This window comes from Megalopta genalis, chromosome 12 (genome assembly GCF_051020955.1).
Source record: "Megalopta genalis isolate 19385.01 chromosome 12, iyMegGena1_principal, whole genome shotgun sequence".
NCBI classification, from domain to species: Eukaryota; Metazoa; Arthropoda; class Insecta; order Hymenoptera; family Halictidae; genus Megalopta; species Megalopta genalis.
Window position 1 is genome coordinate 1,643,563 of NC_135024.1, and position 16,871 is coordinate 1,660,433.

General features: G+C 40.2%; 3 protein-coding genes across 5 annotated transcripts in view; 1 reads left to right on the plus strand and 2 right to left on the minus strand.

Annotated features, from left to right (window-relative positions):
- MCU (mitochondrial calcium uniporter) overlaps positions 1 to 2,696 on the minus strand; it is a 324,119-nt gene extending 321,423 nt beyond the window's left edge. Inside the window, exons 1-2 of one of the 2 annotated variants that reach the window (XM_076525577.1) lie at positions 2,558 to 2,696; positions 666 to 1,172 (exon numbers count right to left, since the gene is read on the minus strand). In XM_076525577.1, coding sequence (XP_076381692.1) covers positions 666 to 773 — 108 coding nt within the window. In that variant the 5' untranslated portion in view covers positions 774 to 1,172; positions 2,558 to 2,696. Of the gene's footprint in view, positions 1 to 665; positions 1,676 to 2,557 lie in introns of those variants that run through there. The other variant, XM_076525578.1, reaches the window with a different exon arrangement.
- On the plus strand, positions 2,313 to 6,114 carry Amt2l (Amt-2-like protein). The gene is made up of 2 exons (XM_033484844.2): positions 2,313 to 3,235; positions 4,637 to 6,114. The coding sequence occupies exons 1-2, from the start codon at positions 2,519 to 2,521 to the stop codon at positions 5,393 to 5,395; spliced, it is 1,476 nt and encodes a 491-aa protein (XP_033340735.2). The 5' UTR covers positions 2,313 to 2,518; the 3' UTR covers positions 5,396 to 6,114.
- Positions 6,115 to 6,415: 301 nt separating this feature from the next.
- Positions 6,416 to 16,871, minus strand: part of sfl (N-deacetylase and N-sulfotransferase sfl) — a 755,463-nt gene continuing 745,007 nt past the window's right edge. For both annotated transcript variants that reach the window (XM_033485087.2, XM_033485086.2), the window contains 5 exons: positions 16,536 to 16,718; positions 14,572 to 14,792; positions 14,089 to 14,367; positions 12,506 to 12,803; positions 6,416 to 11,042 (listed from right to left, as the gene is read on the minus strand). In XM_033485087.2, coding sequence (XP_033340978.1) covers positions 10,932 to 11,042; positions 12,506 to 12,803; positions 14,089 to 14,367; positions 14,572 to 14,792; positions 16,536 to 16,718 — 1,092 coding nt within the window. In that variant the 3' untranslated portion in view covers positions 6,416 to 10,931. The remainder of the gene's footprint in view (positions 11,043 to 12,505; positions 12,804 to 14,088; positions 14,368 to 14,571; positions 14,793 to 16,535; positions 16,719 to 16,871) is intronic.

Consider the following 16,871-nt stretch of genomic DNA (forward strand, 5'->3'; position numbering starts at 1 on the left):
ATTTACACGTGCACCGGGGCGGCGATCTTTCGTTAACAGCGCCGCCAACTATGACAGGCCAAACTCTATGGCCGAAAACGGTATTCACCGCAGGCGATCCCGTCGTCGGTCATCGTTGCCAACGAAATAATTCACGGGAGCGGGGAGAGCGTGTTCCGGGCCGCCGCAGCGTGCCCGTATTTGCATCGCTGTCGGGAATATAACGTGTTTACGTATGCACGACGGATATGCGAGCCGTCGGATAGAATTCGAGTTGCCGCTAATGACAAAGTTACGGACAGAAACAGATTCTCTCCCTTATAATCTCCGATACGTATTTTTGTGCCTCCGTTGCTGCTCCCGTATAATCTCTCCGTGGGTCTCTCCCACCATGCGGTGCATAAATCACCGAGGAGGAGAGAGAGAGAGAGGACAAAGAGTAGGGAACGACGCTGTGGAAAGGGAAGGTCTGCGGGCACGGGAGCAGATGCGACCGCGTAAATTAGAAAATGTGCTCCGAGAGACTTCCCGTAAGAACAAGAGAGACAGACGTAACGCTACCGTTACTATTTGTCCCGGTCGTTGCGGATAAGAGCCGCAACGTTGACGAGACTTCGCCCGGGCAACGTAATTCAGATGTAGAAAAAGACGATGTAGATAAATAGATGTAAATAAAAAGCACTTACATTCCGGTGGAAGCTTTTTGTCGTGGCCAGGGTGGAGGACACGCTCAGCATGCGGGAGACCTCGGACCATCGTACGATGCATAGTGCGCGACAGGACACCGCGGCCATCCTCTTGCAGCTTCTATCTCCGCCGTCGGGAACGGGGAGCCAGGACGAACAAACACTGAAGGTAAATTATTTCAACTTTCTTTTTTGCTCCTTCTCTCTCTCTCTCTCTCTATTCCTTTCGCTCGCTTCTTTCTCTCTTTCTCGCGAGCCACTGCCACCTAACACCCGGAGGTCCAGCGGCCGTCTGCGAGCGACTACCAACGTCGTCGACGGACGGCATCGCTTGCCGGCTTGTCCCTGCAGAGGCGAGACCCAGACCTTGCATCGACTCGTGGAGGCATGCGCGGACAACGGCGTCTCCGGCCACCATTGGCTTCCGCTGCGCCGGCCAATCAGAGCCGGCGGGGTCCAGAGCGCGATTGTATTCGACGTTTGAGTCATCTTAGGGCGCACTTTTTGCTTGAGTGGGGGAAACATTTATACGCTGGGATATTAGTCAATAGGAATTTGATGAAATTTTGGGGGACAGCTTTGGAGTAAGGTCTGCGACATGGCAATGCTGTTTTACAGGGATCCACTATAAGAGACTAGCTCGACTAGCAGCTGAATTTATTCTTCTTATTTGTGAGTTTTATACCCGTTTACTCAATTGTATTGATTGTATTTGGTCTATGTCGTTAGATTTTGAATACATTCTTTATAAAATACGCGAAATAATTGAATACGCGGTAGAATACCGTTTATACCTGGATTCTGTTTATTGAACATAGTATCCTATTAAAATGTGAATGCAGTTGGTATTACTTTATAGAATGCACTATAGTATTACTTCAGCAATATATCTTTATTTATCCCTTTTAATCATAGAAAATTATTAATTATAGATAGGAAAGAAAAATCGTAGGACGGGCCGTCTTGAATTACAGTGGCCCATAAAAGTGTTCATACGCCTTTTTAAAATATAACAACTTTTTTCAAACTGGTCCAAGTGACTTGAATTATTTTTAGGCAATAGAGGGACTAGTTAACTAGACAATGACCAAAATGATTTTTTTGAATTTTGCTGTTACTTGGAATTACGAAAAAATGATAAAAACTCTTGTTTTTTATCTTTTTTATCTGAGCCTATAACGGAAATTTAAAAAACGCCTCTTGTAGATCTCGATATGTAAAGAGATCTCGGTAAAATTTTATCGAAATCAGTTGACGTTGTTATGAGTTATTACAAATTAAAGATCACAAAAATCGCAATTTTATCACAATTTTAACCAAAAACTGGAAGAAATCTGCAGTTTTCATAATCTTTCAACGTCTGTAATTCGACTCTGGGTTAACCGATTTCCATCAAATTTTCAGCACGTATATAAATTACCGAAATCTACGAAAGTAATTTTTAACATTTTTTCGATAGGCTCAGATAAAAAAGTTAAAAAACGAGAGTGTCTTATTCTTTTGCTATCATCCCAAGTACATAAAAGCAAACTTTAAAAAAGACATTTTAAACATTTAATTCTAAAAAACATTCAAGTCACTTAGACCAGATTGAACAAAATTATTGCATTTTACAAGGTGTATGGACACAGTTGTGAACCACTGTATCTTAAATCGCGAAGCGCTCAATATTCGCACCTCAATTTTCTCCGAAAACATTTCTTGGAGTTTCGGAGTTTTAACCGCGACAACAAGAATGACTATCGCGTATCGCGAACGTTTCTAGCAACGTTCAAGCCTGACAAAGGATAGAGCAGCTGTCAGAGGATAGTTCCTATACCTGAACCGGGTGGAGATTATAACCTTGCTAGGGGATGGTCAATTCTCCGGCGGACGAGTTCGTCTATACTTACTACAACGACGACACTTCGCTGGCGGCACATCATTACAATGCGTCCGGGATTATACATGAACCAACACCGGGCTTCACTCGCGTGATTCTCGTGATTCTGTTGCGAATCGGCTACGTTCTGATCCACGTTGGCAGCGTGCCAGTGAACAACATCAATCTGATCCTGTTGCAAAACATAGTTGACGTTTGCTGGGTGACGATATCGTATTGCTTAATCGGTTACCTGATTGCCTACAACGGCGGCTCGAACGGAATCGTGGGCGACGGATTGTGGATTGGCGACCCAACGGCCGACAAAGACGAGGCCTTGATTGGTTGGGCGGCGGCTGTCGTCGCGGCAGCCATTTGCACTTGCGGCATCGTGGGAAGAACGCACACGATCGGCTATCTTGCCACGGGCCTCCTATTGGCCGGATTGACGCAGCCTTTCCTCGTACATTGGGCTTGGACCCCTCACGGATGGATGAAGAAACACGTGCTGAAAGAGACGTTCGTCAGCTTCCGGGACTTCGCCGGGTCTGCAGTTGTTCACCTTGTGGGTGGACTGTCGGGAATGATAGGGTGCATGATCCTTGGGAGAAGAATTCTCAGGCTCAGCTCTATAGATGACGCGAGCCTCGCCACTGGTACCTCGGGAACCGTATTTGCTGGCCAGCTGTTGGTATTCCTGGGTCTGCAGGTAAATCGATGCAGCCTATTTAGTATAATCGCAAGGGTAAGATAGGGGCTATAATCTGTTACGCTGCTAACTGGATACTAGGCCGAATGGTCCTATAAGTCCTCACCCTTCGATGCTAATTTTTCAAGGATATTTATCAGTCTACTTTCTGACATCGTCTGTAACCAAGATTTTCCCGAATTATTATTATTAAATTTTGATAGCAATTTCCTGATCTTCTTTTATAAAAGCAATGTCCATTTAGGGGTTGATCACGAAGTTGCATAATTTTCGAACGATCTACTGTGCTCATTCTCAATAGAAAAGTTTTAGCTTGATCTTGGATTGAACATTTTCTTGTAATAAAGATTAAATAAATCCTTGGATCAATTCCAGACGGCTGGAAGCATTCTAAACATTGATTAAAAATTGTCATTAAGTCAAGATAAAGAATTATCCGTTGCTGTCGTAATTTTCACACGTACAGTGGGTCACAAAAGTGTTCGTATATCTTTTAAAATATAATAGCTTTTTTTAAAACTGAGCTAAGTGACTGGAATTTTTTTAGATGATAGAGGGAATAGTATATTACACAATGACCAATATGTTTTTTTTTAAATTTTGCTGTTTTATTTGGAATGACAAAAAAAAATAGAAAACTCTCGTTTTTTAACTTTTTTATCTGAGCCTATAACGAAAATTTGAAACATGTCTTTCGTAGATCTCGGTAACTTGTATGTAAAATTCTATCGAAATCTGTTGACGTTGTTACGAGTTATTACAAATTAAAGTTGACAAAAATCGCAGTTTTGTCACGATTTTGATAAAAAAAACTGTAAGAAGTCTGCAGTTTCCAAAATCTTTTAACGCCTGTAGCTTGACTCTCGATTAACCAATATCCATCAAATTTTCAGCACGTATATAAGTTACTTAAATCTACGAGAGGCATTTTTAAATTTTCGTTACAAGCTCAGATAAAAAAGTTGAAAAAAGAGTTTCTAATTTTTTTTCTATCATTCCAAATAACAGCAAAATTAAAAAAAGACATTTCAGTCATTATCTACTATCCTAGTCCCCCCATCATCTAAAAACAATTCAAGCCATTTAGTCCAGTTTCAAAAAAAAATATTACGTTTTAAAAGGTATACGAAAACTTTTGTGGGCCACTGTATCTCCAAACCTCCGCTCGCTGCGAACGCCCACTGTTCCAAGGTCAGGCCACAAATATCCGACGAAACGATCCTCTATACATTTCTTTCAAAATCGATAGTCGGTACCCGGGTAGCTGGGGCGAGGGTTAACGTCTCGACCCCAATTACTGCTTATCTCCAAGGAGAAGCTATCGCGAGGGAGCAGCTATCGTTCTGTATCTCGTTGCCGATAAGACCACAGATGGGACCCACACGAACTCTGTCGCTCTAGAGCCTGAGCATGTCGCACGAGAAGTTCCGATTTGGCCACGGCGGGAACGTTTACCTGAACAATCTGCTGGCAGCTTCTTCGTGCAGCGTGCTGGTGGTGGCCTTCCATTTCACGCTGACTGGAGAGGAATTTAATCATTGGACGGTGATGAGATGCGTTCAGGCCACGGTGGCCGGACTGGCGGTGGTCTCAGCCGGCGCCGATATTTATACGCCGGAGATGGCGATCTGCGTAGGATCGATCGGCAGCGTGATCTATTTCCTGGTCTCGAAGCTGGTCTTCCAAAGCGCTCTAGAAGACTATTGCAACATAATTGCTACGCACGTGGCTTGCGCGTTTCTCGGGAGCCTGTTGGCTCCTCTGTTCGCTATCGAGCGGATCGATGACACAGAGACGAACCTGATGAGGCTCTATTGGCAGGTGATCTGCCTGTTGACTGTGGTCAGCATGGTCTCCGTGATCATGTACATATCGTTCACCCTGCTCGAGGTGCTAGGGTTCTTGAGGAACCGATCGGAACATTTGAATCATTCTCGGGCTGCCAGGGCTATGGCGGCTCTGGACGTTCCTCGGAGAACCTTTTTTCAAAGACTCTTCCAGGCTGACGACGATCCTGTTTACATACAACCGGGCACGGCGGTGGACTCTGCTAGAAGACCGAGCGTCGGTATTCATGCCATGAAGTACCAGGCCGAGGATGCTGCTGTGGAGAAAGGAAGGGTTGTCGAGCCTAGACAGCCCGCGTCGCAGAGCCTTTGAGACCATTTAACCCTTTGCACTCGAGCGGGCGAGTCCGAGGCGCCGCTAAAAATTGTTATAGCATTTTTCGTTGAATAATCGTAACGGTATCAGATTTGTCGTATTTAAGAAACTGTGGAAATTACAGTTATTGTACTTGCCGATAGACGTAATTTCAGATGCATAAACTGCACACTGAATCGTGTCAAATAAAAATACTACAGATCAGAAAGCGTCTTTTGGATTTCGAATTAAAATAGCTCCGACTGCAAAGGGTTAATACAAGAAATTCGATAATTTACTTTTATCTGGTAATTATTATTAACCCTTTGCACTCGAGCGGTGTCTCCGAGGCACCGCTAGAACGTTTATATCGCATTCCAAAATAATTCTTACATCGACGAAATTTAGATTCGACAAATCGTTAAAATTAGAACACTGTTGCACAAGTCGCGAGACTCAATTTCATATAAATAAAATGCATAAAATGCGCTCTGTTATGTAAAATAGTTATAGGTCAGAGAAAATTCTTTTAGATTTACAGTTAAAATGGCTTCGAGCGCAAAGGGTTAACCTTCTTTCAGATGCTCTTCCAGGTTGACGACGATCCTGTTCATGTACAACCGGGCACGGTGGTGGACTCTACTAGAAAACCGAGTGTCGGTATTCATGCCATTAAGTACAGTAATGTCTCCCTGATTGACGCTCTTTTTGTCCACAAAAATGGACAATTTGGAAAGAGGAGATACGATTATTCGAGCCTTGCAGCTCGTTTTTATAATTGTTGAAAATTAATTAATTAATGATTGAACTAATTAATTAACGAACTATATTATTATTATATTATTATAATTAATTAATGAACTATAAAAACGAGTCGCAAGGCTCGAATTCGCAAGGATCCTCTCTTCCCAAATTGCCCATTTTTGTGGACAATCGTTGAGAAAGGAAGGGTTGTCGAGTCTAGACAGCATCGCAGAGCCTTTGAGACCATAGTTTACGGTTTCGGTGAAATTGTATGCGGTAATAAACGAGACTGGGTCAAGATTTTGAACATTTCTTTTATTAGAACTTACGGACTATTCATACAGTTATTACAGTATTTTACAATAGAATAATTTTTAAGTTAAATAATCAAAAGTCCTATGAAAGTGTCGTACACATATTCTACAGGTGTCTCCCGCTTATTCGTACAATGATAGTTTTTTTCGATTTTCTTTCGCGCGGTTACGTCTCTCTTTCCCCGTCTGCGCGACAGTCTGCGGGAACAGCTACGAATTCTGCGCGATCCACAAAAGCCGGAAATCCACGCGCAGAGAATTATCAGCAGGATCCTGTCGTTGGCTCGCTCTCTCGAACATGTAACGAGCGTGGCTGGTGGGTGGATTCGATCATTGGATAATTGAACACGTGTAAGTCAGTCCGATCGGAATTTGGATATGTTAAGTCTGATAGAAGATCGATGGCGATTGCGATATTTTTCGTTGTTAGCGATCTGCCTAACGGCGGCTGTTTGTCCGATTGCTTTCCATAAAAGTCTATAATTCACGGATAATGATTTATTTGTAATCGATACGATGTAATGGATAGAATTTCTTTGTAAAAATTGCTGGACTCACGGTCGATGTTATTTCGCGTTTGTAAAGATCATTAGTAAGATTAAGAAACGTCGAATAAGATTTTCCATGGGAAACTTCGTTCAGAATTAATTGAAATTAATTATTATAATTATTATAATAATTAATTGAAATCACTTTTTTTACAAAATCCGCTTCGCAGTTTCAGCGATTGTGAAACATCGAAAATCAATTTAACCATGATCGGTGGTTTTAAGATCGAGAAATCTTTCGGTAAAAATAACAATTCGAATTGTAGATCGAGAAAATAATTATTATAATTATTATTATTATAATAATTAATTGAAATAATTGTTTACAAAATCCACTTCGCCGTTTCAGCGATTGCGAAACATCGAAAATTATTTTGACTCGATCGGTGGTTTTTAAGATCGAGAAATCTTTCGGTAAAAATAACAATTCGAATTGTATACCGAGAAAATAATTACTATAATTATTATTATTATTATAAATAATTGAAATAATTGTTCACAAAATCCGCTTCGCCGTTTCAGCGATTGTAAAACATCGCAAATTATTTTGACTCGATCGGTGGTTTTTAAGATCGAGAAATCTTTCGGTAAAAATAACAATTCGAATTGTAGGTAGAGGAAATAATTATTATAATAATAATTATTATAATAATTAATTGAAATAATTGTTTACAAAATCCGCTTCGCCGTTTCAGCGATTGCGAAACATCGAAAATTATTTTGACTCGATCGGTGATTTTTAAGATCGAGAAATCTTTCGGTAAAAATAACAATTCGAATTGTAGATCGAGAAATTATCCTTGGTGAAACGGTCTAACAATTTACTCATTTATTTAAACAATAATATTCGAGCTCTAGTTCGGCGCTGTAGAATAATTGAAAATTCGGATGGACAGACTTCCGATGGACAAATCGTTAAAATTGATGACTCTTCGAGAGATGCGAGACTTCGGCGAACCAACGACGAACGGATGCCAATTAGTCGGTCAGCAAGGGCTTCGAGAAAGATTTTCGCCGATGGATCCTCGGATCCTCGGCCGGTGTTTTCCGATTCTGTTTTTTTTTCTCTTTTTTTTCGTCAAATATTATTGTCAGCTAGCAGCAAACCGGACAGTCGTTGCCGCCGCCATACCGAAAACAGAAATCGTGTGGATATTGACTCTAGAGATCCGAGGTCGCGGTACAATGATATACACAACTGTATATACAACACTTGGTAAAATGGCACGATTCGACGAAACAGATCAATCGCTTAGTTACGTGAGATAATCGTTTGCTCGTTAACTATCATTTATATTAACAATGAACTTTGTACATGATTCGTTAACCGTTCTTTCCATTTTTCTTTTGTTTTTTTTTTGTTTTGTTTGTTTCTTTCACGTGACACAGTTCAACGGCAGTATAAAAATGAAAATAAAATATACAAGGGGTAACAAAACGTTCGTACGACAGCGTCTAAACGTGTAGAACGGGTAGAACGATCGATAAGAATTATTACGTCGCGATTATAGAAACTCGCTTTGGCCCATTGTTTACGGATTTCGTAAGGTTTTTTTTACGTTACAATTTTATCTCAACTTTTTCTTCTCAATGATTTTGTGCTTTTCCTAACTTCACCCTCGCGAGTCGGACGATTTTTAAATATTACGCTTTTATCAAATTGTCGAATGTGATACACAGAGACGCGTTGATCCTCTTATGAAAATTCGTATCGACCATTATATTCGGTAATTTGTGAAACCCTTGAAAAGACGGGTTAATAGGGACCCGGGCACCGCTGTCCGAGGGTTAAACAACGACTTCCAGTCACCCTGATAAGACAATTTCGAACGATTCTTCGAGAAACAAGCCAAACACGCGTTCTGCGATCCGAAAGTTTCGCTCGTTTGCTGCAAAAGCAACAAATCGTTACAATTTTGCGACGTCACGTCGAAATGAATATTAAAAAGAAAAGTTTAACAGAAATAGATACTAACTAACCTGACGCCTTGTTAATTACTCGACCGCGGCTTTTATGCGTTCACAATGAAAATGAGCAGATCAAACGTAAAACAATAGAACGTGTTTAAAAACTTCGAAAATAAAACAGCATCATTTCCAACTCTTAAGAAATTCATCGTAAAAAGAAAAGAAATCAATGTCTTTGTAGATGTATATCGTCTACGTCTTGACAATATTTGTTCAACGTAAAAATCCTCTACCCGTTAACCGCGCAAGTAGAATAAACAACTAAAGAAACAACTAAAAACAAGAAATTTCGAGCGAATCGTTGCAGCAAACGAGCGAGCCCGAAGAAAATCTGGCACCCGGAACGCGATCGGACGATACTGATTGGTCCGACGGGCTATAATCGATCGGGAACAAAATTCGTAAGTAGCTAATATATCGTATACAAGGTGTAACAAAGACAATAGTAACTGATATGCATTCAACAAACGATCGCCACGATCAAACGATCCCGTGAACAACGAGATTATCCACAAGGAGGACGCGAAGTTCGCTATAGGACACGCTAGGTATCATACATCAGGTATTAAAGTCTCGAAAAAACCGATCTCCTTTTTTTTTTCCTTTCAACAACGAACGCGCTCTCCCCTACCACGGAACATAGGATTTATCGTATAAACCATAGTCGGCGTGTCTCGCACGTGACGATAGCGATTATTGCAAATAGGCAGTTATTACCTTCCCACCGAAAAAAGATTGATCTAGGGCAACGATCTCGCCGACGAGATCGTTCCCTGAAATTTTTCTCACCATGTGTTTAAGTCATTTTTATGGTACACCTACGATCACATCAAAAATGGTACGATACATAAATGTACAAACGGACGCGATCTTTCTTCAAACTTTTTCGCACTCTCTCTCTCTCTCTCTCTCATCTCGCACATTCACTCATGCACACTCTTCATCGATCCTTTCTCCATCGTCGGTACCAAGAATAGTATTGTCAAAATATACATAGAATCATCATTATCGTTTCCTTAAATACGCTTACGCCAACGAGAATTAATGTACATCGGTGTGTTTGTGTTCGTTTGTTTGTTTGTTCTGTCTGTTTGTTCATTTGTGTGTGTGTGTCTCCGAGAGGTAAGTGGGCGGGAGTGAAGCTCGAGGAATCCCGGAAAAAACGATCCTGCCAATTAGTGCCAGGAGTGAAGGACTGGCGGATCTCGGCGGATCCGCGACAAACATCAACGCTCGATCTATCTCATGGATCACTTTCATGAGGAAATAAATCTCTTGAAACATTGTAACACGATTTGGACAGATCTTGTCTCACAGTGGTCATCGCCAATTCCCGGAGGACCGCCCCTCGTCGTCTCGTTCCGATCGTCGACGATCTTTACCAGATAAGTCTGACGAAAGCAAGGTCTCCGATGGATCCTCGCGATTCATCGTCGCGCACGTTCGTTACCAAAATATTGATTTTATCAAATGAAACGCGCCGCGATCGAGGATCCGATTCGGGGAGTAATTAGGAATCCTTTCGCCTTTCGACCGAGCCAGTAAACCATCGGAGAGGATCGTGAACGGTATCGAGAGGCGTTTCCTAACAATCGCCTCCTTCGCGTGGGAACAACGATGACGATAATAATACATAACGTTAATAATAGTGCTATTAACAACGATCGACGGCCACGGTCGTGTCACCGTGAAACCGTTCTTCTTCATCTTCTTCTTCTTCATTCTTCTTCTTTGTCTTCTTCTTCTTCTTCTTTTTATAGTGACTAGTTTCGCAGGCTCTCCCATCGATTTAGGCCAAGCCACCCACTGGGATCTAGGCCTGTTGTGGTCCTTCTGTCGAGGATCTCGAGTCCAGTGGAGAGCGATCAGTGTGTACTTTACAAAAGTATTTTACAAGTCCTCCGCTAGCAAACGGTGGATCTCGTTCACCGTCGAGATCAGGAGCGCCGAAACGGTATCGTTTCACATGATCGACGTTTGCTAGGTCATCACCGTGTCGGTGAGGTCCTCCTTCAGCCATTGCGGGATCGTCCTCAGTCCAAGTCGCTTCAACAATTTTACTAGGGCCGTGTTGTGGGACAAATAATACCTCTGCAAACAGATAAACTGTCATCAAGGGACCATTTCTTCATCTAATTACACGTTCGCAATCCTTTTCAGGGTAGGAAGGACTTTGATTTGGGATTTGTAGATTCTTCTGGGCTGGGATATCGATCGTCACATCTGGAAAACAATTCTACTAGCCAAACAACTGGCTCTTCTTTTTATTTCTAAATTCTACTAGCCTCCCTAACAATCAATTCAACGTCGAGACAATAATTTTACTTTTACTATTCTTTTCTTTTACTAGCCAAACAACTAGCTCTTCTTTTTATTTCTAAATTCTACTAGCCTCGCTGAAAATCAATTCAGCCTCGAGACAATAATTTTTCTTTTACTATTCTTTTCTTTTATTAGCCAAAAAACTAGCTCTTCTTTTTATTTCTGAATTCTACTAGCCTCGCTAAAAATCTATTCAGCCTCGACACAATAATTTTTCTTTTACTATTCTTCTCTTTTACTAGCTAAGAAACTAGCTCTTCTTTTTATTTCTAAATTCTACTAGCCTCACTGAAAATCTATTCAGCCTCGACACAATAATTTTTCTTTTATTATTCTTCTCTTTTATTAGCCAAAAAACTAGCTCTTCTCTTTATTTCTAAATTCTACTAGCCTCGCTGAAAATCAATTCAGCCTCGAGACAATAATTTTTCTTTTACTATTCTTTTCTTTTACTAGCCAAACAACTAGCTCTTCTCTTTATTTCTAAATTCTACTAGCCTCGCTGAAAATCAATTCAGCCTCGAGACAATAATTTTTCTTTTACTATTCTTTTCTTTTATTAGCCAAAAAACTAGCTCTTCTTTTTATTTCTAAATTCTACTAGCCTCGCTAAAAATCTATTCAGCCTCGACACAATAATTTTTCTTTTACTATTCTTCTCTTTTACTAGCTAAGAAACTAGCTCTTCTTTTTATTTCTAAATTCTACTAGCCTCACTGAAAACCTATTCAGTCTCGAGACAATAATTTTTCTTTTACTATTCTAATATACATGAGCTAGCTTTTTATGTTATCTCCAGAAAATATAATGGAAGCACGATAACACAATTATCTTTCTTTGATTATTCCAGTACGACGAGTTTTATGTTTCTTAGAATTTCATTCAGACAGAAAGTGTGCATTTCAGAAGTGACCGAATCTTTTTTCAGGCTATTTTATCAATAGGACTGGCTTAAGTGAACCCTTTGTTACCATTTTCCTTGATCACATTTCCTTCATCACATTAAACCATCCTTGCGAATAAATCATCGATATCAAAATCATTTTGTAGAAACATTTTGATTCACTTAATGCCAAAGTAGTGGTGCTTCCGACGATCTCGACGATCCAAGAATCCAGAATAAATCATGCACCGAGGGAAATCTGGACCAAGGGGGACTCGCCTCTCTGGAATGTGGAACGGATTCATCTCGGGAGTCAGGACAGCGAACGGCCCTCTAATTAGCCACTTACCTGCAACAATTTATAGGACTTGTCCTCCATGGGAGGGTACTGGCGACCTTTGCTCTTCCCGAGACACTTGGTCCGATCCTCGTTGGTGACCTGGCAGAAGAAGCCCTTCTTCGGGTCGTACCTAAGATGCGACGAGTAGTTGAACGCCGGCGTGATCTTGAGGAACCTTTGCAGCTCGTGCAGCGTCTCCACGGGGTTCTGTCTCAGTTGTTCACCGTCTATGATGTGCAACTGCTGCGGCGGATAATAGGAGAGCCATCGTTCCAGGTGCTGGGCGTATTTGCCAGGGTTTAAACACCTGCGACGCAAGAAACGAAACCGTCAGCATCCACCCTTTACGAGTATCAACGTTCCAGGGGTCGGTGGAACCCCGTCTACATTCGCATTAGCAATTTAACCCTTTGCGGACGAGTGTCGGCAAACAGCTGCCCAAGTCTTTCTACCGTTTTTTTTTTATTAATTTATTAACATTATGCCATCCGGTGGCACCACGCTGGTGCCATGCAAAAACTATCTGTTGTATGCCGGTGATACCACTTTGGTGCCATTTTAAAAAACTGAAATAACATTTGAACTATATTTCTTGGGTGTTAAAAGGCAGCAAACTAACTATAGATATAAGAATATAGATATAAGATATATATATATATATATATATATATATATATATATATATATATATATATATTCTTGGGTGTTAAAAGGCAGCAAACTAACTATAGATATAAGAATATAGATATAAGATATAATAATATATAGATATAAGAATATATATAAGAATTAAGTACGAAAATTCTTGGATGACTTATCTTAATTTTGGGAATTTATATCACCGCCATCTTCGAAATTTTTGTTAAAATCTAAAATTTCCAAGCTATTATGTCGGCGTCAAACAAAAGAATCATATCTAAGATCTGCGGACGGCATAGTGTTAATTATTAATATAAATTTATTAATTTAACCGTAGGTTCAGAACGAATTTCAGTTTGACGAGTCGATCTTTCTGTGTCGTTACCAGAGAAACAAGCAAAGTTTTCCACGTATTTATAATCTTATAATAATATAATTATATCTTATAACATTTTTATTTTATATCCAATATCTGGCGTCCACAGCGACGCCGTCGAGCGGCTTCGTCTGCAAAGGGTTAAATTGAAGTTCTACGCTTTGAGGCCGCTTTCGAGCAATATTATTGCTCGTGCTAAAAGCCGTCGTCTTCGGCTGACTCTTTATTTCATTTAACACGTTGAATGCCACGGGGTTCACCGGTGACCGGCACTTAACTTGGCGGTGACGCCATGGGGACCACCGGTGACCGGCGCGCCCAAATTGATAGAAATATATATAATTTAAAACAAATGTCAATATCTAAAATTTGGTGTTATTACCATCGTCAATTCAAACAGTGACCTCAGTCGCAATTAACATGTCAAATATGGTTGTACACTGTAACTTATTTATTGCAGATAATATTTCAACATTATATGTATCTCATAAATATGTATCACACAATTTCTGTTAAACCAGTGTGGTATTCAACGTGTTAAACTACGATTTGACAGCCTTTTAGCAAGCCCTTTTACCTGTTCCTGAGATCGCGCAGAGGCTTCGGAGCAGTGTCGCTCGCGGTGATCACCGAGTGAAAGGAGTAATTGTTCGCCACCGTGTCTCCGTGGACTCGGGTGTGCTGGTACCAGGAATAAGCCCTCCTCGCCGGCGACAGAAGTATAGTGATCAATTTCGCTTTCGGCAGCAGAGCGTGAGCCCTCCGCGGCACCAGTTCACCGTCGAAGTAGGTGGCAGACTTCTCGAACAGGTACCTCGAACTCTCGTTCTTCGACGCCGGGAAGAAACTCATGTACCTAAGCAGAATAAATGCGTCGTAAGTCCGATCGGATTGATTCGATGCGAGGCTAATGGGCCGGTTCGCGTCGCGGCGTAATGGAGCGGTAACTATCGAGGAACGTTTATTAATGCGGCAGCGATGTTTTATAACGGCGACATGCGATGAACAATCGTATCTCGATTAAATCGACGCGCGCGCGTTACGGGATTCCGACGCTTACCAATCCAGTCCCTTGTAATAATTTTTCCCATTAAAGAACTGGATCTCTTCGAACGTGTCCGGACTCGGCAAGTTGCTGCTTATTGCTGGGTGAATGGACAGGAAAGTGTAGAGAGCCGTGGTGCCGGTTTTTTGGGGCCCGATTACCAGGAACCTCGGCAGCTGATCGCAGGTCTTGTTCCGCGACCAGATCTTCTGGTGCCTCTGGTCGTCGCAGGGATTCTACGGTGGAGAACAATTCAGTGTTTCGCGAGGAATGCGATATCTTCTCGTATTTTTCTGTGCGATTTGTGTTCGTGCTAGAACTTTCATTCGATCGATTCAGTTTCGTGAAATTTATGGATGCGAGCCGATCGTGAAATTGCGATCTTAACGTTTCAATGTCGCGAAATAATTTGTTAATAGTTAACCCCTTGACATAGCATTTTCTTCGTAGTTACTGTGATTAGAAATTTTTCGATTGCAATCATTTCATAGAAAGGAAAGAAAACTGATGCTTGTGTGCCCAAATTTACTTGAATGCTTAAATATTCATAAAAAGAGATTAGAATTTTATTCGAATTTTAAAAGACAGAATAACATTTACGCTCAATTAGTAATTACTAGAAATTGTCATGACGAGTCGGACTCGTCAAAGTACGGCAAGGGGTTAATTGTCGAGTCTGTAACATTCCAGTGAGAAAATGAAAGAGAAATCGATTGAATCTTTAAAATTATCGACACGCATCGTTGTTCATTTGATACAAGAGAGCTTATCTAAAATACTTTTATTTTATTTTTTTAAAGATTCGATCGATTCAATTTCGTGAAATTTACGGATGCGAGCCGATCGTGAAATTGCAATCTTAACGTTTCAATGTCGCAAAATAATTTGTTAATAGTTAACCCCTTGACATAGCATTTTCTTCGTACTTATTGCGATTAGAAATTTTTCGATTGCAATCATTTCATAGAAAGGAAAGAAAATTGATGCTTATTGTGTGCCCAAATTTACTTGAATGCTTAAATATTCATAAAAAGAGATTAGAATTTTATGCCAATTTTAAAAGACAGAATAACATTTTAACTCAATTAGTAATTACTAGAAATTTTTACGACGAGTCGGACTCGTCAAAGTACGACAAGGGGTTAACTGTCGAGAAAAAGAAAGAGAAATCGATCGAATCTTTAAAATTGTCGACACGTATCGTTGTGTGCATTTGATACAAGAGAGCTCATCTAAAATACTTTTATTTTATTTTTGTAAGGAATATTCCAAGACTTACAGTAAGGAGCATAACTGAACCAACAACCACAAGTTTTCTATAAATCATTGTTTATTGCTAGGAATATACAAGAATAACGAAAAATAAACATTATAGTTATTTTCATCGCAGTTAGGAGTAACATAAGAAATTTTTGTAATAATTAACGTCTTGTTGCTTCGGAATGACAACAATAATAGATTGAATCGGTTTTTTAATACTTCACAATATTTAATACATTCTTTATTTTTAATATTCACTGCTAGAACATTCCATGTAAATATAAAATCCCTTTTATGGACCGGTGCAAAACCGAGTCAATCTATTTTTATTGTCATTGCTGAACGAGGAGATATTAATTATTGAACAAATTTCTTGCGTTACTTCTGACTATTATAAAAATGAGTATAATGTTTATTTTTTTAGATTCTCCTATCTTCGTAGCAATAAATAATGATTTATAAAAAACTTGTAGTTATTGGTTCAGTTATGACTCCTTGCTGCGTATGAAATACAAGAATTCATCGCGAAGAATATTTTAGTCGATGAACGACTTCTCCTTTGCCATTTATGTCTGTCATTTCAGAGCTTCGAATCAATTCTTGAAATTATTATCGCTTGTTTATAGATGGTTTGATGTCAATCGGCCACTTGCGGCAAGGAACAAATTAGGTCGATGAGATGAGAAACAAGCGGGCGGGGCTTGAAGTGGACAACTTACGCCCCAAACAGGATCAGACTCTTCGGGGTAAAGTTGAAAGTAACGCTCGGCCAGCTGGAGTGGCGGCGCGCTGGACAGCCTCAAGTTCGTCCAACATTGAATGAACTTGATCACCGATTCGAAGGTGTACAGTGCCAGACGATCGTTCCCATAATTCGACATGTGCGTCATAAAAATATTGATCTGCAAGAGACGGCCAAATAATTAGATTGAATAGAATATAGAATAAATAAAAAATAAATACAAATAAGTGAAAATATTTGAAATAAATGAAAGTAAGTGATAATAAATGAAGAATAAATAAAAATAGGTGAAAATAAATGAAGAATAAATAAA

Coding starts and splice junctions, on each gene's coding strand:
- Amt2l (XM_033484844.2), top strand. CDS start 2,519: ATGGTCAATTCTCCGGCGGACGAGTTCGTCTATACTTACTACAACGAC. Junction 3,236..4,636: donor TGGTATTCCTGGGTCTGCAG/GTAAATCGATGC, acceptor CTGTCGCTCTAG/AGCCTGAGCATGTCGCACGA.